The 26,088-nt window shown below is 34.9% G+C and overlaps 1 protein-coding gene across 1 annotated transcript; it reads left to right on the top strand.

Annotated features, from left to right (window-relative positions):
• Positions 1-699: 699 nt before the first annotated feature.
• Positions 700-23,124, top strand: LOC122643164. The gene is made up of 13 exons (XM_043836815.1): positions 700-876; positions 1,825-1,911; positions 5,687-5,740; positions 6,249-6,395; positions 8,136-8,392; positions 13,857-14,079; positions 15,031-15,117; positions 17,267-17,497; positions 17,661-17,816; positions 18,905-18,958; positions 19,465-19,611; positions 21,346-21,597; positions 23,062-23,124. Exons 1-13 carry the CDS (start codon positions 700-702, stop codon positions 23,122-23,124), a joined length of 1,935 nt encoding a protein of 644 aa, XP_043692750.1.
• Positions 23,125-26,088: the final 2,964 nt, after the last annotated feature.

The following is a 26,088-nucleotide window of genomic DNA, read 5'->3' as shown; positions in this document are numbered from 1 at the left end:
TATCATGCTCCACCAATTTTATTTCAAACATTCAAAAGGAATAGAATTTATCATCTACATTTGATTGAAAATTTTTAAAATAATATAATTTTATTTGGTTCCTTATTCAATTTGAAAATAAGTGATTCGGTTCATTTAATGATTTTAGACATGAAACCAAGACTTAATCGAACAGAGAAAAGATTCTAACTTTTGAAATCAAAATTGAACCGATTTACTTCGGTTTGATTCATTTCGTTTTCGGTTTCGAATCTAAATTGACACATTTTTTCTTATTTCATTAAAATTTTGCCTTTCCTTCATTAACTAGCCTCACAGTTTTAGTTCACAGTATTAGGATCGGTATTTGATCACCATCAATAACGATTCGTATCGTATTGATATCGGATGAATTAAAAAATCACTTTTCTTATAAAGGTGTTAAATTGGAACCAGAAGGAAAAAATCAAAATCAGTCTCTATTATTTAAAAAAACAATTAATAAATTAAAGGAAAAAATAAGTAATGAGCATACATTAAATGTTCTTAATTTCATCGTCCACACCTTTCTCCCCCTCTGGTTGGTGTTACACAATAATGAATTTATGATAATCTATTTTAAGTAAAGAGCATTTATTTCTGTGTTATTATAAATCAATACTGATATCCTATAGGTATTGTATAGTTTCAAATACAGACTACAGAGAGCACTTCGTGACTATGGCATCATATCAAGGGCTTTTGTGTCTCTGTATTTCATTTGCTTTTGTAGCATTTGCTCAACTTTTGGGTTGTAATGGAGCAGTGGAAGGACGAAAGGGCTTCTCCAACAAAGAGGATTCTGAGTTGGAGATGATGTTAAAGATTATAAATAAGCCTGCGAAAAGGATTATTAAGGTATCATGAAAACTTATTCAAAATCCATGTCTTTAACTTCTGTGTTTTTGTTTTTTTAGCTGTTAAGAAATAAGGGAAAGGGAACGGTAATGTTCGACGCAGCGTGTACCTGTGCCTAGACACAGCCCAGCATGAAAAGACCGGTGTACCTCCTTGGAAAGGCGGAAAGGATCAGGGATGCACCGGTCTTTTCGCGTTGGGCTGTGTCTAAGCGCAAGTACACGCTGAGGCACAACACTGGTTAGCATTCTTTCTCCTAATGAAAAATGACTAGCTAGAACATAGTCAAAGGTGCTAATCAAGAGGGGAAAGATCAGTCCAAACTAAATCAGATGGCAGGGGGTTTGGCAATATTAGCTCTTAGATCTACTAAATTAGGGAGGTGGGGGGCGTACCCAGTGCACGAGACTCTCGTCACTGCAGGGTCCGGGTAGGGTCATTATGTATGCAATCTTACCCCAGATTTTCACAAAGAGGCTGTTTCCAGACTCGAACCCGTGATCACTTGATCACAATGGAGCAACCTTACTAAATTAAATAAAATTCAAATTGGCAGAGATCAGGCTGGGCTAAGTTTGAACCTGATAATCCCTATTTTTGTCATTCAGGACTAGACAAGGCCAAGATAGTCGTATTTTTAAACTGCATGTGTGCTATTATTTTATATAATATACATTTGATCAAAATTTTCTCTGTGCAGCAACGCAGGCTGCACCCAGACACATGAGGGTGGGCAAAATGACCACCCTGCCCCCTAAATGGGCAGCCCATGTGTCTAGGTGTAGCCTGCACTGCTGCACAGAGACCGTCCACCCTATACATTTATATATACAAGATCGGGCCTGGTCGAGCTTACCCCAAGATTGCCATTTGTTATCAATCCATTTTCTAAATTTGCTTCAATTCAATAGTAAAAATTAAAGAAGTTTGTTGTTCTTGTTATGACAGACTGAAGAAGGTGATGTTTATGGGTGTGTTGATATCAACAAACAACCTGCTTTTGATCATCCTTTGCTTAAAAATCATACCATCCAGGTTTGCTTTCTCATCCATTTCCATTATAGTGATACTATTTAATATATCAACTAATGTGAAAAAGGTATACAAGATTTATTAGAATTTTCTTAAGAATTGTCTAAAAAAACAATAGGAAACACACCACCTAAATTGACTCCACTAATGTATTATTACATTTACTTTTTAACAACGGTTAATTTATACTCCTAAATCGAAGGGGTTGACAAAAATAATATTAATCTATGGTCTTTCAGGACTTACCTTCTACATTGAAGAACTGATATCATTGTTTCAACATTGTTTCACTCCTTTGGAAATTTTTATTCAATTGCATCATTCCATATTAAAACTCTTAGAAAAATGACATTCGATGATCACCCCTACAACAAAAACAGCAACTTAGGCTTATCCCAACTAAATGGAATATTGGCTACATGGGTCAATGCCCTCCAAACAGCTCTATTCAAGGTCATATATGATACAAGGCCTACACTATGCATGCATTTCTTCACCACTTCTTTTAGGATCTTTTTAATTAGGTATGCCTCTGGATCTTTTAGTTTCTTCAATCTGAACCAAATCACTATTCTGTATTGGAGCAGCCAAAGACCCTTGTTGAACATGGTCATGCCATTACAAACAACTTTCTCATAATTTATCATGTATTGGAACTACTCCAGAATCAGCTTTTATCTAATCATTCCTTGTTTTATCTTTCCTATTTTTGCCGCTCATCCATGTCAACATTCGCATCTCTGTTATACTGAGTTTATCTATATGATGCTTCTTATCTCTTTAATATTTCATATCATATATCATAGCCAATTATATGACCTATAAAATTTTCCTTTAAGTTTTAGAGGAATGCATCGATCACACTCCATCCATCATATTTCAACTTTTTGTCAAACATCATCCTGTATATCACCTTCTTTATTTATGATGGAACACGAATACCTTAAACAATCATTTTGCGGAATCTTCCTCTCATCAATTTTTACCACCTCATATCCATCGTAGTATAATTAAAGTGACACACCATATACTCTGTCATCATTCTACTTATCTTAAAAAGTTTTGATTCAAATGTTGATCTCCATAACTCCAACTTGGCATTAATCTTTTCTTTTGTCCATCAAAACAATATCATTAGCAAAAAGCATACACCAAGGAACCTCATCTTGAATGTCTCTTGTTAAATCATCCATGATAAGCGCAAACCAATAAGAGCTTAAAGCTGATCCTTGATACAACCCGATTGTAATTTAGAAATCACTACCTTGATCCTCACAGTTCTTACACAAATCACCAAACCATCATACATATCATTAAGGGAAGGGGTTTGCTATAAGGCTGCGTGGCCCCAACAAAAACGTGTGGCCAATGGGAGTGCGCACATAGACATCCAAGAGAAAGGATGGTGTGATCATTTCACTATCCCTATGAGAGGGTGCAAGTGGATGATGCCAGGCAACGTTCTTTTTTCCTTTCTTTAATTATGTCCACATATTTACTCAAAATACTTCTAGTCTCTAGTACTTGCCAAATTAACTCTCTAGAGATTATGTTATTAGTTTCTTCTAGGTCAATACAGACCATATGGAGATCTTTTTGCAATCTCTAAATCTTTCCGTAAGTCACCTAAGTAAGTAAATAGTTTTTGCCATGGATCTTCATGGGATAAAACCAAATTCGTTCTCCGTAAAAATAGTGACATGCCTCAGGTGGGTTTCAATAAATAGTACTCTGCTCTGCTCTTACCTAAACTTTGTGATGATCTTGATCTATTGTTCCCTTTGTGTTGAAACAGCTTAGATGGAAAACTGTGCTTAGTGACACCTGTCGAAAAAAGAAATTTTCATTTAGATTAAACTTGGTTTAATTATCACATGTCAAATGGCTCTCCCAAATATATACAACAAAAATAGTTCTCACTTTAGTGCATACTTCCCTTTAATTATATGGTTTCTTAAGTGCTTTTTCTTGGATTTTCTATGGAATAACTATAGCAATTATTTTTAACTTTTATTGAAAAACATGTTGTAGTTTCAAGTTTTAAATCTTTCTTATTTAATTTTTGAAGTAGTTGTATTATCTATTCACTCTTTGAAAATTTTGTAATCATTTCAACTTTTTTTGTTTTGTTTATGTTTTTGTTACTTAACAGATGAAACCTAGTTCCTTCCCTAAAGGGGCTACTTCTTTTCAAAAAACAATGCTAGATAATGGTTCATCACTTATCAGACCTATAAGAGATAGTCGCACAAATGAAGCATGTCCAGCAGGAACAGTTCCCATAAGAAGAATAAAAAGGGAAGATCTCATAAGAGCGAAGTTACTTTCAGAAAGACGTAGTAGAAACGTCAGTCCACTTTCATTTGAACCGATTGAATATCATGTACGTTGACTCTATTTCCTTACATTCATTTAGTTATCTTATAGATTTTATTTTTTTTTAATCTTTCCCCCTTCATTTGAATTGATACTAAATGCATTCTTCTTTTTTGTTTTTTTTTTTTTTCTTCTTTTCAATGACTAACTAACATAATATTCACTCAGAGTGCTCTGATTCAAACGGAAGGAAAATTTCATGGAGGCGAAACTACAATGAGAATCAATCAACCAAAGGTTTTAGGGGATCAATATAGTGCAGCTCTAATGGCCTTGGAAAGTGGTTCTACGGAGCAAACCAATACCATACAAGCTGGATGGATGGTAGGACAGTGGTTCCCAATAACTACAGTTCATTAATAATAACACTATTTAAATAAATCTTTTCAATATTTTATTCGACTAATTTCTATATTTTCATTGTTAACCCCAAAAAAAAATCTAAATTTTCATCCCCAATCTAATGGTTAATTATTAGTGTTTCTTTTATAATTTCATTACTATAAAATTTAAAATCTTCATAGTTGTATTTATCCTCCATGAGAAATCTAATAATTAACGTGAAGTTTTTTGTTGTTAAGCAACATTGTTTAACGAATTAACCCCATAAGACAAACAAATATTGATCTTTGTAGATATAAAGCCAAGATTTCTTTCATATTATTTTCTTTTTGTTTGTTCTCTTCTCTCTAGCCGATAATTAGTATTATATTTTGATATTATAATTTGCCAAATGCAATTACATTTCCTTTATTTGATTTAGAATCTTTATTTCAATTAACATAGATAGAGCAAGCACTGAACTTATACTGCTAAAATGCTATAACTTTAAGAGATATCACTTTGCAGTACCAATTTAAAAGATACAATCATATTACAGTTATTCAAATATTTGAGAATTTGATTTTATGCTCTTATTAATACACTGTAAAAGTGGCAATACAAAGGTGAGAGGAATATCAATCTCATCTCCAAACAAGTATCTGGCTTCGCAACCCCCCCCCCCCCCCCTCCACCAAAAAAAATAATAAAAATGATAAACCGAATAGAGCCAACAAGACCAAGGCCTACTTACGGTGATTGATGATAGAAAGTGATTTTGTAATCTTGACTTCACCTTTGTGGAACGGGAGTGGCCCCAGTGGGAAGAGATGGACGAGTTCTCACTCCAACAGTGCAAGAGTGGGTAACTTTTTGTACTATATTTAGATCTTCCTTCTGACTAATAAATGTTAATATCACAAAGTTGCTAATTTCTAAGTACTTATTTCATTGTGATTCAATCAACCATTGTGAAACTTTATCCTTTTTACCTTGAAATTATTTAAACTTTTGAATTATCATTGTATACAGTAATTCTTTTTGTACTCTTGAATTTTCTAATCTTCATGTTGTTTATCAGGTAAATCCAATGTTATACAAGGATAATTTGCCACGGACAACTGCATTTTGGAGAGTAAGTTTCCAAAACCTCTAATTTCTTTCTTTCTTTTTTTTTGTTTTTTCGTTTTGTTTTTAAGGGTAAAGGTTTGCTACCAGCCTTCATGGCCCCTTCACCAACATAGAAGTCAATGAGGGGTCACGCAAATGCATCCAACAAGAGGGGTAGGGTAGTCATTTTACCCCCTCTAGTGTGTGGGCGCAGTGGATTAATGCTGCCAGGCAGCATTCTTTTCCCCTTTGTTTTATAAGGAGAAATGTTCTTTGCGTGGGACGCAAAGGCCATGTCCAGACCCATGGGGGTGGAAATGACTGACACGCCCCCATGAATGGTGAAAATTTCGTCCCCCCAAAGTACCGACGAGGCTGTCATTGGCTATCGAGCGCAGCGTGGCCCTTGCATCCCACACAGAGAACATTCCCCCATTAATTACTCAAATTTCCTACTTCTTTGTTATAGAAATTAATTATTCAACTACTATATAATTTGTTACCTATTCTTTTGGGTTCTAAATTGTTAACAGGTGGAAGGATCCCCTAGAACTGGGTGCTACAATATTTTGTGTCCAGGCTTTGTACAAGTTAATACAAAATATTCCTTAGGGATTCCATTTCAGCATGTCTCAGTGTATGGTGGTCAACAATATGTATCTCAATTTCGCCTTACTCAGGTAAATAATTTATTTCCATTAGGATGTTTTGGAAGAGTCATTTTAATTCTGATTGTGATCCAACTTTTATTCTCTACCTATTTTGTTTTAAAGGTTTTTTTTATTTTTTTATTTAGTATCTCTTGATAACTTTTTAATAAAATACTCTTGAAAGAATGAAAAACATAGTACTATAATTGCAGAGTTTGCTTTTATTTTAAGGTAAGCGAACGCTAACAAGCCATGTAGCTCCTACACCACTATGGGAGGGAATGAGAATGGACACACAAGCATTGGTTTGAATGGGGGTTTCAATGTTACTAGGGGCTTTTCACGTGCTCCTATTTCTGGGCACAGGAACCATGTGACCGATTAACGTTCTTTTTCCCTTATTTTTATAGAACTTTCTACCCCTTGAACTCCTGGAATCAATAAAAGAATAGAAAACTTTTGCGTAACTCCTAAAACTTGAAAATAGACAACTAATCTCACACACAAAAGGGTGTGAAGTTAAGATAGAGGGAAGAGCATGGTTAAGAGAAACGATTAATATATGAAGGGATTTAATGGAGTTGAGAGAGAAGTTAATTTCCTAAATAATATGAGTGGAGAAAGAGAGATGTGGGGTAGTTTCCTAATAACAGTTCTCAATTTGCTTTAAAAAAATAAGAGTTTTTATTTATTTAAATAAAATGCAATAATAGACCAACGATGTTTCTTATCCATACATTTTTATTTAAGATACCCCCAAAGAACAGAATGTGGTGCAGTGCAGCCAACATATTGGTTCTTATGATTTAAAATTTAATGATCTAAAAATAATTAACAAAGCAAACAATAAAAATTCATGAATTAAAATGCATAAAAGTCTTGAGAGCTGTGAATAAATAGCCCATTAACCTCTTTTTTTTTTTTTGGTTAAATACACGTACCCCCTAAAATGCACTCAATATTTCTGATGCCCCCCTAAGGTTTTGACAATTCCGCACGCACCTCCTGCAAAATTTAACACACCCCTACTTTTCAACCTAAAGCCATTTAAGTCCATGCCGTTAATTTCAGGCATTATCCTGAAATTGGGTCAGTTACATGGTTCCTTACCCTCTAATCAATTCTGTTAAGAGGTCATACTTGATGACCAAAGCTATGCATGTCTATCCTCACCATTTTTCCTAAAATCATTTTAGGTATGCCCCTTCCTTTTTTAGCTCCTTTAATTTAAATTAAATCACTCTTCTGTACTGGAGCATCTAAAGGCCTGCTTTGAGTATGGCCATGCCACCTCAAATGATTTTCTTGTAGCTTATGTAGTACTGGAGCTACCACCAAATAAGCTCTAATATGATCATTCTCAATTTTATCCTTCTTAGTTTTGCCGCATATTCATCTTACTTAAACTAATTAAGTTTATCTATATGATCTTTCTTAATTGCCCAACATTCTACATCACACACCATAGTTGGTCGTACAACTGTCCTATAAACGCACTTCTCCACCTCATCTATCTTATTTTAATTCTCTGTGAAACATCATCTTCTATATCACATTCTTTAATTATGTCCACATAATTACTTAAAACACTTCTATTCTCTATTATTTGTCAAATTCACTCTCTTTGTCATAAGTTTTTTTCTAAATCAATAACGACCATATGGAGATCCATTTTACAATTTCTAAATCTTTCTGTGAGCCTCCTTACGTAAATCGCTTAGAAATAATATTTCATTCCTTCTAACACTTCTATTCTTTTGTTAATGACAGGATGTTATAACTGGGGCTTGGTGGTTGAGTTTAATGTTGGATCCTATAGGATATTGGCCAAAATCTATATTCACTAGCTTAGCTGACAGTGCTTCTAAAGTAATATGGGGAGGAGAAGTCTACAGCCCATTGAAAAGGGCATTGCCTCAAATGGGAAGTGGTCATTTCAACCCTAAGGAGGAGCATGAAACAGCTTTCATGAATGCTATCAAGGTTGTCAACAAAGAGTACAAACTTGTACCTCCTAAAGATGTAAGGCCAGGCAGAATAGATGATCCCAATTGTTACAAATTAGAATATTATGAATTCATATCCAAACTCTTTCAAAAGACACTAATGTATGGGGGCCCCATATGTTATCATTGACATGTAATCCTTAATGTTCCATTAGCAAATAAATTAACAAGTAAATAAAATCCTCATTTAGTCATATTCTCTGAGTGAGTGAGTGAGAGTGAGAGAGTGAGAGAGAGAGAGAGAGATTGGTTTAATGGTTCAAGTCCGGAGGAAGAGGGAGAGGGATATTCCCTTTCTGATTCCTTATTTGATCTTGGTATGTTTTATTATGTTGGGCCTTGTTAATTATATAATGGGGTTTGGGGTCTTTTATTGAGTTATGAGCCACAAGAAATTTTGAGCCCAACTATATTTTTGGGCCCTCAAAGTTTTGGGTTTGGGATGCTTTATTATGTTAGGGCTTATTGGTGAAGAAGATACATTACACTAATGAAAAAGGGAGAAAGAACACTACCTGAGTGCGTGCAGTGCACTACCTTGTGCCCAGACACAGGGGCAGGGGGAAATGACTGATGTACCCCATGAAAAGGTGGAATTTTCTGAGGGTGTGAAGGTCATTTCACCCACCCTTATGTTTGGATGCAAGGACAGTGTACCACACACGCTCAATTAGCGTTCTCTTTCCTAATGAAAAAATACTATTGAAAAAAATTAGTTGAAGAGACTCCATATAATCCTAGAGAACCACCAAATGCAATAATGAATATTTGTTGGGGACGAATGTGTAACCATGAGAAAAAAATCAAACAAATAATCACACATAATATGAAAAATTTAACGTGATTCACGCACATATTTCTGCGAGAACCACAAATTTTTTTACTAAGCCTGAAAAACTTTTTACATCACTCTTCACTACACAGTGAGGTTCTGAACATGTAATGGACCCAAACCTAACCTAATTATAAATACAACCCATTCCAATTAGATTCATTTTTTGGTTGATTCCGATAGGTCCAATTGGTTCGGGCTGCTTTTTGACACCCTTACCCTCTTGTATGACCATGAGTTCCTATGATATCCCAATGATTATAGTATAGGTTCCTATGGTTCTAAATTTTTCACTGCTATATTTTGCTCTTTCGGAAACTCCATTTTGGTTAAAATTAGTCAGTAAGCCCAGGACCTTGGGCTCTACTGGCCATAAAATATCGCCCTATCTAATTTACCATTTGGTGGATATTTGAGATATTTTGAGGGGCTCTCAAAATGGGCCATTTTTCAGAGAAATTTTCCACCAATGCAGTACGGATCACCCACTTATCTAGGGTCTTTATTATTCTGCCTTCTATGGCAGAGTAAAAAATGTCCTCCCCATTGTTTCCGACATCTATCCCAAGATACCCAAACCTATAGGCAAGGGATTCTCCATTTACCATGAGTGAAGGGAAATGCATTCTATTTATAGGTTTTAGTGCCCTTTGATCCCAATCCAAATACTCTATTTGAATGGAACAATGAACTGGCCTAATTATTTTTAGGAAAAAAGAATGCTACCCGGTCGTGTGGCCCTCCTATGCCTAAACACATGTGGGCATAAAATGAACGCCCACACCCATGGAAAGGCGCAAGAGCCACACGACCAATTAGTGTTCTCTTACCCATATTTTTAATGTTAGGTTAACAAAACCCAATTTAAGAAGAGAATTATGGGTTTCTCCATTAATTTGAAGGGAAATACATGGAAAGGAAGTTGAATCAAATGAATACTAGAAGTGGAAAATTTTGTTAGATTACCTTACATCATTGTTTAACTTTCTCTAAAATATATAAAATTTAGTTTTTAAATTTCAATTGGGTAAATTACACATCACCCCCTAGTTTTCAAACGAAACTCAAATCATCTCCTAGTTTTTGAAAAAACTCAAATCACCCCTCTATAGTAACGGTGTTAGTTTGCTGTTAGTTATTAGTATGAAATGACTATTTTACCTTTTTACTAAAACATTAGAATTAAATTTACAATACTACCCTTCCTTCATCTTCAACATTGGTCAAGAGTAGTTTAGGGATTTAAATTTATTTAACTGACTGACATCATCACTTAACAACATAAAACTAATGGTACAGACTAATTTGTCATATTGGGGTCTAAATCAGAGGATGATTTGAATTTTTTCAAAAATCAGGGAGTGACGTGTAATTTACCCATTTCAATTTATTTTACATACTTCCTTTGATTAAAATGAAATTTGGGATCAAGATCACAAAAAAAATTCTTTTCCTTAAAACTAGGGCTGTAAATGAATAGCCGAAATCCGTTTTCGTATCCATGTCCATATCCGTTTAGCCCTATTTGAATACGTCCGAAAGCTAAACGGATGAGAATACGGATAGGCTATAACTATCCGAAAAGCTATATTTACATGTAAACGGATAAAATATCCGATTTGTATCCGTTTAACACTATCCAAATCCGTCCAAAAGCTAATCGGATGCGGATATCGCACTATCCGAACTGAATCCGATCCGTTTACATCCCTACTTAAAACGGTCTTTTCACTTTCTTCACTTTCTTCACTTTCTTCACTTTCTTCCTCGTTTGAAAGTTGAAACCAAGATGTTTTATGAAAAGGTTGGCGGTGAAACGAACTGAAAGGTCTACAGCTATAGCAAAGGACCATGATGAAAACCTAGTATTCAAAATTCCTTTTAATTTCCATGGCAATTTGTGGAAACGAGAAGGGCCTTTGGATCGCAAATGGTATGAAAAGCTATATAAAGTGAAAAGAAATCTTATCCAATTTTGAGAATTTAAAAATAAAGTTACTCTTGACCAATGTTGAAGATGATTTGGTACGGTTCGGTACATATCAAACATTTTGGCTTAGAAATCGACACCATAACAAATCGAGAAAGATTCCATTTTTCCATACTAAATCCGTACCAAATCTTCTTTGGTACGGTTCGGGATGATTTTATACAGTCGATTTTGGTTCCAAATTGAAACCCTTAGGCGGGGGTGTGGGTCATGCCAATTTGGGTATGATAGACATACAAAAACAATAGCAGAGTTTGCAGCATCGTCATCAACATCGATTTTCTTCATGGTGGCTTGCGAAATCCAAGCCAATATGAAAATTGTTGGGTTCTTATATCTTGTATTTCCTAATGATTCACATAATTATTATTGGATTTGTATATATTTGGATCGTGTTTCGGATACATTAAATGTAGAAGGGTAAAATTCTATTTGTGTGGGGATTAGAGTTTCCTATATATTGTCTTTGTGAGAAAACCCTATATATATGAGAGAGAACATTGTGAGATAGAGTTTTCCTAACTTAGTGAAAAATCTTTGTCCTCTCGAATGTATGTAGGTATTCATTCCGAACCACTTTAAATTTGCTTGGTTTCTTCCTCTTGGTTGTGCATTCATTTCTAATGGATATTTGAAAGTGAACATCTAATAGGGTTGCAACTTGGCTAGGATGGGCTTAAACCTAACTCAAGATAATGTAGGGTTGGGATGGACTCAACCCAATCCCAATCCATTGAGCTTTAAGCTGGACCTAGGCCAGGCTTGGTTTTGAGTAAATTTAGAATTTGTACATAATTTGGGGGAGAAAGTTCTCTGTGCATGAATGCAGTCTATACCAGTACTCCCATGAGTCTATCCCCTTGTTTCCCATATGAAAAGATAGTTCTGCCTCCTTATTTTAAGGAGAGACAAACACATGGGATTACGGCTCCCGCCATGAAACTACTTTCCAAAAGTTTGTGATAAAAAAATAATCAATGTTTTTTATTGCCTAAAAAAATCTGTTACATATATTCCCCCAATCTAGGATTCAAAATCTCTAACTCTTCAATTTTCTCTATGAAAAAAAAAAAAAAAAAAACTTCAATTTTCAAAAAAAGAAACAATACTAATAAATAAATAAATATAACCTACACCCAACATACCCTACGCTCCTAGACCCCTGTGTAATGACCTCCCTATCTTCCTTTAACTATACTAAGGGGTTGTGACATGATTAAAGACTTTTATTTTTTTTATAAGATAGAGATTTATTGAGAAAAAGAACGAGAACTTCTATAACTAATCAAGTTTTTATAGCACAAAAGATCTTCTGGTAAAGAGGAATCTTACATTTTAACATGTATTCTTTGTGCTTCTTACCATAGTCAAGTTTGTACTTATAAATGATACCGTACCACCATTATCGTGTGATTTTTTGCATTAAAATCGTGAAAAATATATTTTTTTTTAAATTAAAAAAAAAAAAACAGATTAAATGATCTTAGACTGATACTCTCTTTCCTCCCCAATCATCTAAATTGGGGGCTAGGCTCTTCCAAGCGTCCAAAGCAATTAATAGAGAAATCAAAGCATCCACTCCTACGGCAACTGGAGTGTTGACGGTTCCTACACTCATACTAATGGTTCTAGGAAACCGATACCAATTCCTGACTGATATGATACCAATTTTTTCATGAAATTTAGGGGTAAAACCATTTGATCCGGAATGATACAGATCAATCCAAATTGATATCGTATTGATATCGACCGAGACCGAAAATTATCCCAATACCAATTACTAAAATCCTGCTCCTACTTAAGGGTGTCAATTGGTTTGTTACAAAATATAAAAAGCAAAACCAAATCAAACCGATAATAGGAAAACATCTTCAAAACTAGAACCGAATCATCTCGGTTTAGTTCAGTTTCAGTTTTATTCGGTTTCTTAGTGGGTTTTAATTTTGTTTCATATTTACATTTGAGCCAACTTTCTAAATCTTTGCCAATACAAAACCCTTATTTTTTAGTATCATGCTCCACCAATTTTATTTCAAACATTCAAAAGGAATAGAATTCATCATCTACATTTGATTGAAAATTTTTAAAATAATATAATTTTATTTGGTTCCTTATTCAATTTGAAAATAGGTGATTCGGTTCGTTTAACGATTTTAGACATGAAGCCAAGACTTAATCGAACCGACAAAATATTCTAACTTTTGAAATCAAAATTGAACCGATTTACTTCAGTTTGATTCATTTCGTTTTCAATTTCGATTCTAAATTGACACTTTTACTCTTACTTCATTAAAATTTTGCCTTTCCTTCATTAACTAGCCTCACAGTTTTAGTTCACGGTATTAGGATCGGTATTTAATCACCATCAATAACGATTCGTATCGTATTGATATCGGATGAATTAAAAAATCACTTTCTTATAAAGGTGTTAAATTGGAACCAGAAGGAAAAAACCAAAATCAGTCTCTATTATTTAAAAAAAAAAATTTAATAAATTAAAGGAAAAAATAAGTAATGAGCATACATTAAATGTTCTTAATTTCATCGTCCACCTTTTTCTCCCCCTCTGGTTGGTGTTACACAATAATGAATTTATGATAATCTATTTTAAGTAAAGAGCATTTATTTCTGTGTTATTATAAATCAATACTGATATCCTACAGGTATTGTATAGTTTCAAATACAGACTACAGAGAGCACTTTGTGACTATGGCATCATATCAAGGGCTTTTGTCTCTCTGTATTTCATTTGCTTTTGTAGCATTTGCTCAACTTTTGGGTTGTAATGGAGCAGTGGAAGGACGAAAGGGCTTCTCCAACAAAGAGGATTCTGAGTTGGAGATGATGTTAAAGATTATAAATAAGCCTGCGAAAAGGATTATTAAGGTATCATGAAAACTTATTCAAAATCCATGTCTTTAACTTCTTCTCTTTTTTTTTTTTTTAGCTGTTAAGAAATAAGGGAAAGGGAACGGTAATGTTCGACGCAGCGTGTACCTGTGCCTAGACACAGCCCAGCATGAAAAGACCGGCGTACCTCCTTGGAAAGGCGGAAAGGATCAGGGATGCACCGGTCTTTTCGCGTTGGACTGTGTCTAAGCGCAAGTACACGCTGAGGCACAACACTGGTTAGCATTCTTTCTCCTAATGAAAAATGACTAGCTAGAACATAGTCAAAGGTGCTAATCAAGAGGGGAAAGATCAGTCCAAGCTAAATCAGATGGCAGGGGGTTTGGCAATATTAGCTCCTAGATCTACTAAATTAGGGGGGGTGGGGGGCGTACCCAGTGCACGAGACTCTCGTCACTGCAGGGTCTGGGTAGGGTCATTATGTACGCAATATTACCCCTGCTTTTCACAAAGAGGCTGTTTCCAGACTCGAACCCGTGATCACTTGATCACAATGGAGCAACCTTACTAAATTAAATAAAATTCAAATTGGCAGAGATCAGGCTGGGCTAAGTTTGAACCTGATAATCCCTATTTTTGTCATTCAGGACTAGACAAGGCCAAGATAGTCGTATTTTTAAACTGCATGTGTGCTATTATTATATATAATATACATTTGACCAAAATGTTCTCTGTGCAGCAACGCAGGCTGCACCCAGACACATGAGGGTGGGCGAAATGAACACCCTGCCCCCTGAATGGGCAGCCCATGTGTCTAGGTGTAGCCTGCACTGCTGCACAGAGACCGTCCACCCTATACATTTATATATACAAGATCGGGCCGGATCGAGCTTACCCCAAGATTGGCATTTGTTATCAATCCATTTTCTAAATTTGCTTCAATTCAATAGTAAAAATTAAAGAAGTTTGTTGTTCTTGTTATGACAGACTGAAGAAGGTGATGTTTATGGATGTGTTGATATCAACAAACAACCTGCTTTTGATCATCCTTTGCTTAAAAATCATACCATCCAGGTTTGCTTTCTCATCTATTTCCATTATAGTGATACTATTTAATATATCAACTAATGTGAAAAAGGTATACAAGATTTATTAGAATTTTCTTAAGAATTGTCTAAAAAAACAATAGGAAACACACCACCTAAATTGACTCCACTAATGTATTATTACATTTACTTTTTAACAACAGTTAATTTATACTCCTAAATCGAAGGGGTTGACAAAAATAATATTAATCTATGGTCTTTCAAGACTTACCTTCTACATTGAAGAACTGATATCATTGTTTCAACATTGTTTCACTCCTTTGGAAATTTTTATTCAATTGCATCATTCCATATTAAAACTCTTAGAAAAATGACATTCGATGATCACCCGTACAACAAAAACAGCAACTTAGGCTTATCCCAACTAAATGGGATATTGGCTATATGGGTCAATGCCCTCCAAACAGCTCTATTCAAGGTCATATATGATACAAGGCCTACACTATGCATGCATTTCTTCACCATTTCTTTCAGGATCTTTTTAATTAGGTATGCCTCTGGATCTTTTAGTTTCTTCAATCTGAACCAAATCACTACTCTGTACTGGAGCAGCCAAAGACCCTTGTTGAACATGGTCATGCCATCACAAACAACGTTCTCATAATTTATCATGTATTGGAACTACTCCAGAATCAGCTTTTATCTAATCATTCCTTGTTTTATCTTTCCTATTTTTGCCGCTCATCCATGTCAACATTCGCATCTCTGTTATACTAAGTTTATCTATATGATGCTTCTTATCTCTTTAATATTTCATATCATACATCATAGCCAGTTGTCTGACCTATAAAATTTTCCTTTAAGTTTTAGAGGAATGCATCGATCACACTCCATCCATCTTATTTCAACTCTTTGTCAAACATCATCCTGTATATCACCTTCTCTATTTATGATGGAACACGAATACCTTAAACAATCATTTTGTGGAATCTTCCTCTCATCAATTTTTACCACCTCATATCCATCGTAGTATAATTAAAGTGACACACCATATACTCTGTCATCATTCTACTTATCTTAAAAAGTTTTGATTCAAATGTTGATCTCCATAACTCCAACTTGGCATTAATCTCTTCTTTTGTCCATCAAAACAATATCATTAGCAAAAAGCATACACCAAGGAACCTCATCTTGAATGTCTCTTGTTAAATCATCCATGATAAGCGCAAACCAATAAGAGCTTAAAGCTGATCCTTGATACAACCCGATTGTAATTTAGAAATCACTACCTTGATCCTCACAGTTCTTACACAAATCACCAAACCATCATACATATCATTAAGGGAAGGGGTTTGCTATAAGGCTGCGTGGCCCCAACAAAAACGTGTGGCCAATGGGAGTGCGCACATAGACATCCAAGAGAAAGGATGGTGTGGTCATTTCACTATCCCTATGAGAGGGTGCAAGTGGATGATGCCAGGCAACGTTCTTTTTTCCTTTCTTTAATTATGTCCACATGTTTACTCAAAATACTTCTAGTCTCTAGTACTTGCCAAATTAACTCTCTAGAGATTATGTTATTAGTTTCTTCTAGGTCAATACAGATCATATGGAGATCTTTTTGCAATCTTTAAATCTTTCCGTAAGTCTCCTAAGTAAGTAAATAGTTTTTGCCATGGATCTTCATGGGATAAAACCAAATTCGTTCTCCGTAAAAATAGTGACATGCCTCAGGTGGGTTTCAATAAATAGTACTCTGCTCTGCTCTTACCTAAACTTTGTGATGATCTTGATCTCTTGTTCCCTTTGTGTTGAAACAGCTTAGATGGAAAACTGTGCTTAGTGACACCTGTTGAAAAAAGAAATTTTCATTTAGATTAAACTTGGTTTAATTATCACATGTCAAATGGCTCTCCCAAATATATACAACAAAAATAGTTCTCACTTTAGTGCATACTTCCCTTTAATTATCTGGTTTCTTAAGTGCTTTTTCTTGGATTTTCTATGGAATAACTATAGCAATTATTTTTAACTTTTATTGAAAAACATGTTGTAGTTTCAAGTTCTAAATCTTTCTTATTTAATTTTTGAAGTAGTTGTATTATCTATTCACTCTTTGAAAATTTTGTAATCATTTCAACTTTTTTTGTTTTGTTTTTGTTTTTGTTACTTAACAGATGAAACCTAGTTCCTTCCCTAAAGGGGCTACTTCTTTTCAGAAAACAATGCTAGATAATGGTTCATCACTTATCAGACCTATAAGAGATAGTCGCACAAATGAAGCATGTTCAGCAGGAACAGTTCCCATAAGAAGAATAAAAAGGGAAGATCTCATAAGAGCGAAGTTACTTTCAGAAAGACGTAGTAGAAACGTCAGTCCACTTTCATTTGAACCGCTTGAATATCATGTACGTTGACTCTATTTCGTTACATTCATTTAGTTTTGTTATAGATTTTTTTTTTTTTTAATCTTTCCCCCTTCATTTGAATTGATACTAAATGCATTCTTCTTTTTTGTTTTTTTTTTTTTTTTCTTCTTTTCAATGACTAACTAACATAATATTCACTCAGAGTGCTCTGATTCAAACGGAAGGAAAATTTCATGGAGGCGAAGCTACAATGAGCATCAATCAACCAAAGGTTTTAGGGGATCAATATAGTGCAGCTCTAATGGCCCTGGAAAGTGGTTCTACGGAGCAAACCAATACCATACAAGCTGGATGGATGGTAGGACAGTGGTTCCCAATAACTATAGTTCATTAGTAATAACACTATTTAAATAAATCTTTTCAATATTTTATTCGACTAATTTCTATATTTTCATTGTTAACCCAAAAAAAAATCTAAATTTTCATCCCCAATCTAATGGTTAATTATTAGTGTTTCTTTTATAATTTCATTACTATAAAATTTAAAATCTTCATAGTTGTATTTATCCCCCATGAGAAATCGAATAATTAACGTGAAGTTTTTTGTTGTTAAGCAACATTGTTTAACGAATTAACCCCATAAGACAAACAAATATTGATCTTTGTAGATATAAAGCCAAGATTTCTTTTATATTATTTTCTTTTTATTTGTTCTCTTCTCTCTAGCCGATAATTTGTATTATATTTTGATATTATAATTTGCCAAATGCAATTACATTTCCTTTATTTGATTTAGAATCTTTATTTCAATTAACATAGATAGAGCAAGCATTGAACTTATACTGCTAAAATGCTATAACTTTAAGAGATATCACTTTGCAGTACCAATTTAAAAGATACAGTCATATTACAGTTATTCAAATATTTGAGATTCATAGTTGAGAATTTGATTTTATGCTCTTATTAATACACTGTAAAAGTGGCAATACAAGGGTGAGAGGAGTATCAATCTCATCTCCAAACAAGTATCTGGCTTCGCAACCCCCCCTCCCCCCTCCACCAAAAAATAAAATAAAAATGATAAACCGAATAGAGCCAACAAGACCAAGGCCTACTCATGGTGATTGATGATAGAAAGTGATTTTGTAATCTTGACTTCACCTTCGTGGAACTGGAGTGGCCCCAGTGGGAAGGGATGGACGAGTTCTCACTCCAACAGTGCAAGAGTGGATAACTTTTTGTACTATATTTAGATCTTCCTTCTGACTAATAAATGTTAATATCACAAAGTTGCTAATTTCTAAGAACTTATTTCATTGTGATTCAATCAACCATTGTGAAACTTTATCCTTTTTACCTTGAAATTATTTAAACTTTTGAATTATCATTGTATACAGTAATTCTTTTTGTACTCTTGAATTTCCTAATCTTCATGTTGTTTATCAGGTAAATCCAATGTTATACAAGGATAATTTGCCACGGACAACTGCATTTTGGAGAGTAAGTTTCCAAAACCTCTAGTTTCTTTCTTTCTTTTGTTTTGTTTTTTCATTTTGTTTTTAAGGGTAAAGGTTTGCTACCAACCTTCATGGCCCCTTCACCAACATAGAAGTCAATGAGGGGTCACGCAAATGCATCCAACAAGAGGGGTAGGGTAGTCATTTTACCCCCTCTAGTGTGTGGGCGCAGCGGATTAATGCTGCCAGGCAGCATTCTTTTCCCCTTTGTTTTAAGGAGAAATGTTCTTTGCGTGGGACGCAAAGGCCATGTCCAGACCTATGGGGGTGGAAATGACTGACACGCCCCCATGAATGGTGAAAATTTCGTCCCCCCAAAGTACCGACGAGGCTGTCATTGGCTACCGAGCACAGCGTTGCCCCTGCATCCCACACAGAGAACATTCCCCCATTAATTACTCAAATTTCCTACTTCTTTGTTATAGAAATTAATTATTCAACTACTATATAATTTGTTACCTATTCTTTTGGGTTCTAAATTGTTAACAGGTGGAAGGATCCCCTGGAACTGGGTGCTACAATATTTTGTGTCCAGGCTTTGTACAAGTTAATACAAAATATTCCTTAGGGATTCCATTTCAGCATGTCTCAGTGTATGGTGGTCAACAATATGTATCTCAATTTCGCCTTACTCAGGTAAATAATTTATTTCCGTTAGGATGTTTTGGAAGAGTCATTTTAATTCTGATTGTGATCCAACTTTTATGCTCTACCCATTTTGTTTTAAAGGTTTTTTTTATTTATTTATTTAGTATCTCTTGATAACTTTTTAATAAAATACTCTTGAAAGAATGAAAAACATAGTACTATAATTGCAGAGTTTGCTTTTATTTTAGGGTAAGCGAACGCTAACAGGCCATGTTGCTCCTACACCACTATGGGAGGGAACGAGAATGGACACAGAAGCATTGGTTTGAATGGGGGTTTCAATGTTACTGGGGGCTTTTCACGTGCTCCTATTTTTGGGCACAGGAATCATGTGACCGATTAACGTTCTTTTTCCCTTATTTTTATAGAACTTTCTACCCCTTGAACTCTTGAAATCAATAAAGGAATAGAAAGCTTTTGAGTAACTCCTAAAACTTGAAAATAGACAACTAATCTCACACACAAAAGGGTGTGAAGTTAAGATAGAGGGAAGAGCATGGTAAAGAGAAACGATTAATATATAAAGGGATTTAATGGAGTTGAGAGAGAAGTTAATTTCCTAAATAATATAAGAGGAGAAAGAGAGATGTGGGGTAGTTTCCTAATAACAGTTCTCAATTTGCTTTAAAAAAATAAGAGTTTTTATTTATTTAAATAAAATGCAATAATAGACCAACGATGTTTCTTATCCATACATTTTTATTTAAGATACCCTCAAAGAACAGAAGGTGGTGCAGTGCAGCCAACATATTGGTTCTTATGATTTAAAATTTAATGATCCAAAAATAATTAACAAAGCAAACGATAAAAATTCATGAATTAAAATGCATAAAAGTCTTGAGAGCTGTGAATAAATAGCCCATTAACCTCATTTTTTTTTTGGGCTAAATACACGTACCCCTTAAAATGCACTCAATATTCCTCATGCCCCCCTAAGGTTCTGATAATTTCGCACGCACCTCCTGCAAAATTTAACACACCCCTACTTTTCAACCTAAAGCCATTTAAGTCCATGCCGTTAATTTCAGGCGTTATCCTGAAATTGGGTCAATTACATGGTTCCTTGCCCTCTAATCAATTCTGTTAAGAGGTCATACTTGATATGACCAAAGCTATGCATGTCTATCCTCACCATTTTTCCTAAATTCATTTTAGGTATGCCCCTTCCTCTTTTAGCTCCTTTAATTTAAATTAAATCACTCTTCGGAGCATCTAAAGGCCTCCTTTGAGTATGGCCATGCCACCTCAAATGATTTTCTTGTAGCTTATCTAGTATTGGAGCTACCACCAAATAAGCTCTAATATGATCATACTCAATTTTATCCTTCTTAGTTTTGCCGCATATTCATCTTATCTAAACTAATTAAGTTTATCTATATGATCTTTCTTAATTGCCCAACATTCTACATCACACACCATAGTTGGTCGTACAACTGTCCTATAAACGCACTTCTCCACCTCATCTATCTTATTTTAATTCTCTGTGAAACAGCATCTTCTATATCACCTTCTTTAATTATGTCCACATAATTACTTAAAACACTTCTATTCTCTATTACTTGCCAAATTCACTCTCTCTGTCATAAGCTTTTTCTAAATCAATAAAGACCATATGGAGATCCATTTTACAACTTCTAAATCTTTCTGTTAGCCTCCTTACGTAAATAGCTTAAAAATAATATTTCATTCCTTCTAACACTTCTATTCTTTTGTTAATGACAGGATGTTATAACTGGGGCTTGGTGGTTGAGTTTAATGTTGGATCCTATAGGATATTGGCCAAAATCTATATTCACTAGCTTAGCTGACAGTGCTTCTAAAGTAATATGGGGAGGAGAAGTCTACAGCCCATTGAAAAGGGCATTGCCTCAAATGGGAAGTGGTCATTTCAACCCTAAGGAGGAGCATGAAACAGCTTTCATGAATGCTATCAAGGTTGTCAACAAAGAGTACAAACTTGTACCTCCTAAAGATGTAAGGCCAGGCAGAATAGATGATCCCAATTGTTACAAATTAGAATATTATGAATTCATATCCAAACTCTTTCAAAAGACACTAATGTATGGGGGCCCCATATGTTATCATTGACATGTAATCCTTAATGTTCCATTAGCAAATAAATTAACAAGTAAATAAAATCCTTATTTAGTCATATTCTCTGAGTGAGTGAGTGAGAGTGAGAGAGAGAGAGAGATTGGTATAATGGTTCAAGTCCGGAGGAAGAGGGAGAGGGATATTCCCTTTCTGATTCCTTATTTGATCTTGGTATGTTTTACTATGTTGGGCCTTGTTAATTATATAATGGGGTTTGGGGTCTTTTATTGAGTTATGAGCAACGAGTAATTTTGAGCCCAACTAAATTTTTGGGCCCTCAAAGTTTTGGGTTTCGGATGCTTTATTATGTTGGGGCTTTGTGGTGAAGAAGATACATTACACTAATGAAAAAGGGAGAAAGAACACTACCTGAATACGTGCAGTACACTACCTTGTGCCCAGACACAGGGGCAGGGGGAAATGACTGATGTACCCCATGAAAATGTGGAATTTTCTGAGGGTGTGAAGGTCATTTCACCCACCCTTTTGTTTGGATGCAAGGGCAGCATACCACACACGCCCAATTAGCATTCTCTTTCCTAATGAAAAAATACTATTGAAAAAAATTAGTTGAAGAGACTCCATTATTCCTAGAGAACCACCTAATGCAATAATGAATATTTGTTGGGGACGAATGTGTAACCATGAGAAAAAAATCAAACAAATAATCACACATAATATGAAAAATTTAACGTGATTCACGTACATATTTCTGCGAGACCACAAATTTTTTTACTAAGCCTGAAAAACTTTTTACATCACTCTTCACTACACAGTGAGGTTCTGAACATGTAATGGACCCACATAATTGCAATTTTACTTTGAACATGTAATGGACCCAAACCTAACCTAATTATAAATACAACTCAGTCCAATTAGATTCATTTTTTGGTTGATTTCAATAGGTCCAATTGGTTCGGGCTGCTTTTTGACACCCTTACCCTCTTGTATGACCATGAGTTCCTATGATATCCCAATGATTATAGTATAGGTTCCTATGATTCTAAATTTTTCAAAGCTATATTTTGCTCTTTGGGAAACTCCATTTTGGTTAAAATTAGTTGACCTTGGGCTCTACTGGCCATAAAATATCGCCCTATCTAATGTACCATTTGGTGGATATTTGAGATATTTTGAGGGGCTCTCAAAATGGGCCATTTTTCAGATAAATTTTCCACCAATGCAGTATGGATCACCCACTTATCTAGGGTCTTTATTATTCTGCCTTATCCCCATTGTTTCCGACATCTATCCCAAGATACCCAAACCTATAGGCAAGGGATTCTCCATTTACCATGAGTGAAGGGAAATGCATTCTATTTTTTCATTCTCATTACTTTATAGGTTTTAGTGCCCTTTGATCCCAATCCAAATACTCTATTTGAATGGGACAATGAGCTGGCCTAATTATTTTTAGATAAAAAGAATGCTACCCGGTCGTGTGGCCCTCCTATGCCTAAACACATGTGGGCATAAAATGAATGCCCACACCCATGGAAAGGTGCAAGAGCCACACGACCAATTAGTGTTCTCTTACCCATATTTTTAATGTTAGGTTAACACAACCCAATTTAAGAAGAGAATTATGGGTTTCTCCATTAATTTGAAGGGAAATACATGGAAAGGAAGTTGAATCCAATGAATACTAGAAGCGGAAAATTTTGTTATATTACCTTACATCATTGTTTAACTTTCTCTAAAATATATAAAATTTAGTTTTTAAATTTCAATTGGGTAAATTACACATCACCCCCTAGTTTTCAAACGAAACTCAAATCATCTCCAAGTTTTTGAAAAAATTCAAATCACCCCTCTATAGTAACGGTGTTAGTTTGCTGTTAGTTATTAGTGTGAAATGACTATTTTACCTTTGTACTAAAACATTAGAATTAAATTTACAATACTACCCTTCCTTCATCTTCAACATTGGTCAAGAGTAGTTTAGGGATTTAAATTTATTTAACTAACTGACATCATCACTTAACAACATAAAACTAACGGTAGGGACTAATTTGTCATATTGGGGTCTAAACCAGAGGATGATTTGATTTTTTTCAAAAACCAGGAGGTGACGTTTAATTTACCCATTTCAATTTATTTTACGTACTTCCTTTGATTAAAATAAAATTTGGGATCAAGATCACAAAAAAAATTATTTTCCTTAAAACTAGGGTTGTAAATGAATAGTCGAAATCCGTTTCCGTATCCGTGTCCATATCCGTTTAGCACTATTCGAATCCATATGAAAGCTAAACGGATGCGGATACGGATAAGCTATAACTATCCGAAACACTATGTTTACATGTAAACAGATAAAATATCCGATTTGTATCCATTTAACACTATCCGAATCCATCCAAAAGCTAATCGGATGCTGATATCGCACTATCCGAACTGAATCCGATCCGTTTACATCCCTACTTAAAACGGTCTTTTCACTTCTTCACTTTCTTCACTTACCCTCGTCTGAAAGTTGAAACCAAGATGTTTTATGAAAAGGTTGGCGGTGAAACGGACTGAAAGGTCTACAGCTAAAGCAAAGGACCATGATGAAAACCTAGTATTCAAAATTCCCTTTAATTTCCATGGCAATTTGTAGAAACGAGAAGGGCCTTTGGATCGCAAATGGTATGTAAAGCTATATAAAGTGAAAAGAAATCTTATCCAATTTCGAGAATTTAAAAAATAAAGTTACTCATTGGAAGGTATAAAGTAAGAGATGTTCTATCCTTTGCGGACATGGAGCTTTTTTTATCCCACCATTGACTCATAAAAATGATTATCTAGCAATGGATATTGACCAGCCTTTGTTGTGAAATGTGATTTGTGAAAAAATTTTGCTTTGGGTTTCTTTTATGGGTGGGGTGGAAAGAATGCTACTAGGTCGCATGGCGCCTGTGTTCTATTGCAGTTTTTATGTAGGTGAAATGCCCCAGTTAAGTTGTCGATAAGTTTTTTCCTATCGCGTTGTTAAAACAAGCTCCAAATGTTGTTTCAATTTCACAAAGACTTTATTTGATCCAAATTTATGGCGGTCTACGATCAACAACAAGCAAGAAGGTAGGGGTCCAATGTGTTTCGAAACCATCCTCCCTAATCTACGATCATCCTGCTCTTGCATTGGAAGTCAGGAGTCTCAGTCTGTCCCTATATTACTTGAAAGGAACTCATATTGGATCCCTTCGAGAATTCATTCTTCTTGTTGGCTACCCATAGTCGTTTGGGATCAAAGATTCTATTGAAGAAAATGAAAAAATAGCACAAGAGCACATGAAATTACCACCTCAACCACTATAAATTTAAAAAAAATATATATATATCCATGTTGATTCACATACGCACAATCTCATTGGACCCCGTAATGGTGCAAGCTACTTGACCAAACAATGATCTCTCATCCCTTGTTTTTTCATGAAAGATTTGTGAGTCTGATATTGATTAGAGCAAGGTAAATCATAATCAAAATCAGCTCAACTTGATCCGAATCTCATTTCCAAGTTTTGCAAATCCTGCTTGATATAGCCAAATTTTTTTTTTTTTTCATATTTAGTTATATTTTGATCATGGTTTCAAATATCGATATATGATGGATCCATATTAATCCTATAGTGTTAATATGGTTCTTAATAAAGTAATTTTTTGCAAAAGAAAAAAGGCTGGCATGCGGTCAAGTGCTTATCAAGGTGTCCAACATGTGTCATTCACTCTCTTCCCCCTTTTGAGAAAAGGCTCTCTTGCCCTCTTACGTCTAATTATTTGATTATGGCATATTGCTAGCTTAAAGAAAATAGGTGGCAGACCCAATCCTTATACTTTCAACAAAACAAAAGATAAGCGCAAAATCTGACATGATACAAAATGCAACCAATAATATCGATATTGATATTGATATTGACATTGATTAGTTAGGTTTTGTGGTATGCATTCTAGGTTGATTTCGCATTTTTAAATAATAAAAAAAATCAACCTAGAATGTATTCTAAAAATGCATACCAAACACATCCTAAAACCCATAAGAATACACCGACATTTAAAACCATGGGTCACACGACACACTTATCCTTGGGACAGAATTAAAGATCCTTAAATCAGCACATGTGGTGGGACCCTGCACGTCCGTACACAGACAATGTAAGGAGATTTAACTTCAGGTGGAGCCCACCCATTGAACGGGCCAGATCATATACATGTGGTGCATCGACCATGAGTTTGCCTGCAATTAAAGCTCATTTAGTTGGATCACATTAACGATCTGCACTAGAGTAGTAAAGAGCAAATCACGGCAACCAATAAGGTCGTTCAACTTCAAAGTTAAGGGGAGTGAAGTGGGACCCACCTTGGAAACATAATTTTCCTTAATTGTATACGGAG

This window comes from Telopea speciosissima, chromosome 10 (assembly GCF_018873765.1).
Source record: "Telopea speciosissima isolate NSW1024214 ecotype Mountain lineage chromosome 10, Tspe_v1, whole genome shotgun sequence".
In the NCBI taxonomy this organism is placed as follows: Eukaryota; Viridiplantae; Streptophyta; class Magnoliopsida; order Proteales; family Proteaceae; genus Telopea; species Telopea speciosissima.
This window is presented reverse-complemented; position numbering and strand designations above follow the sequence as displayed.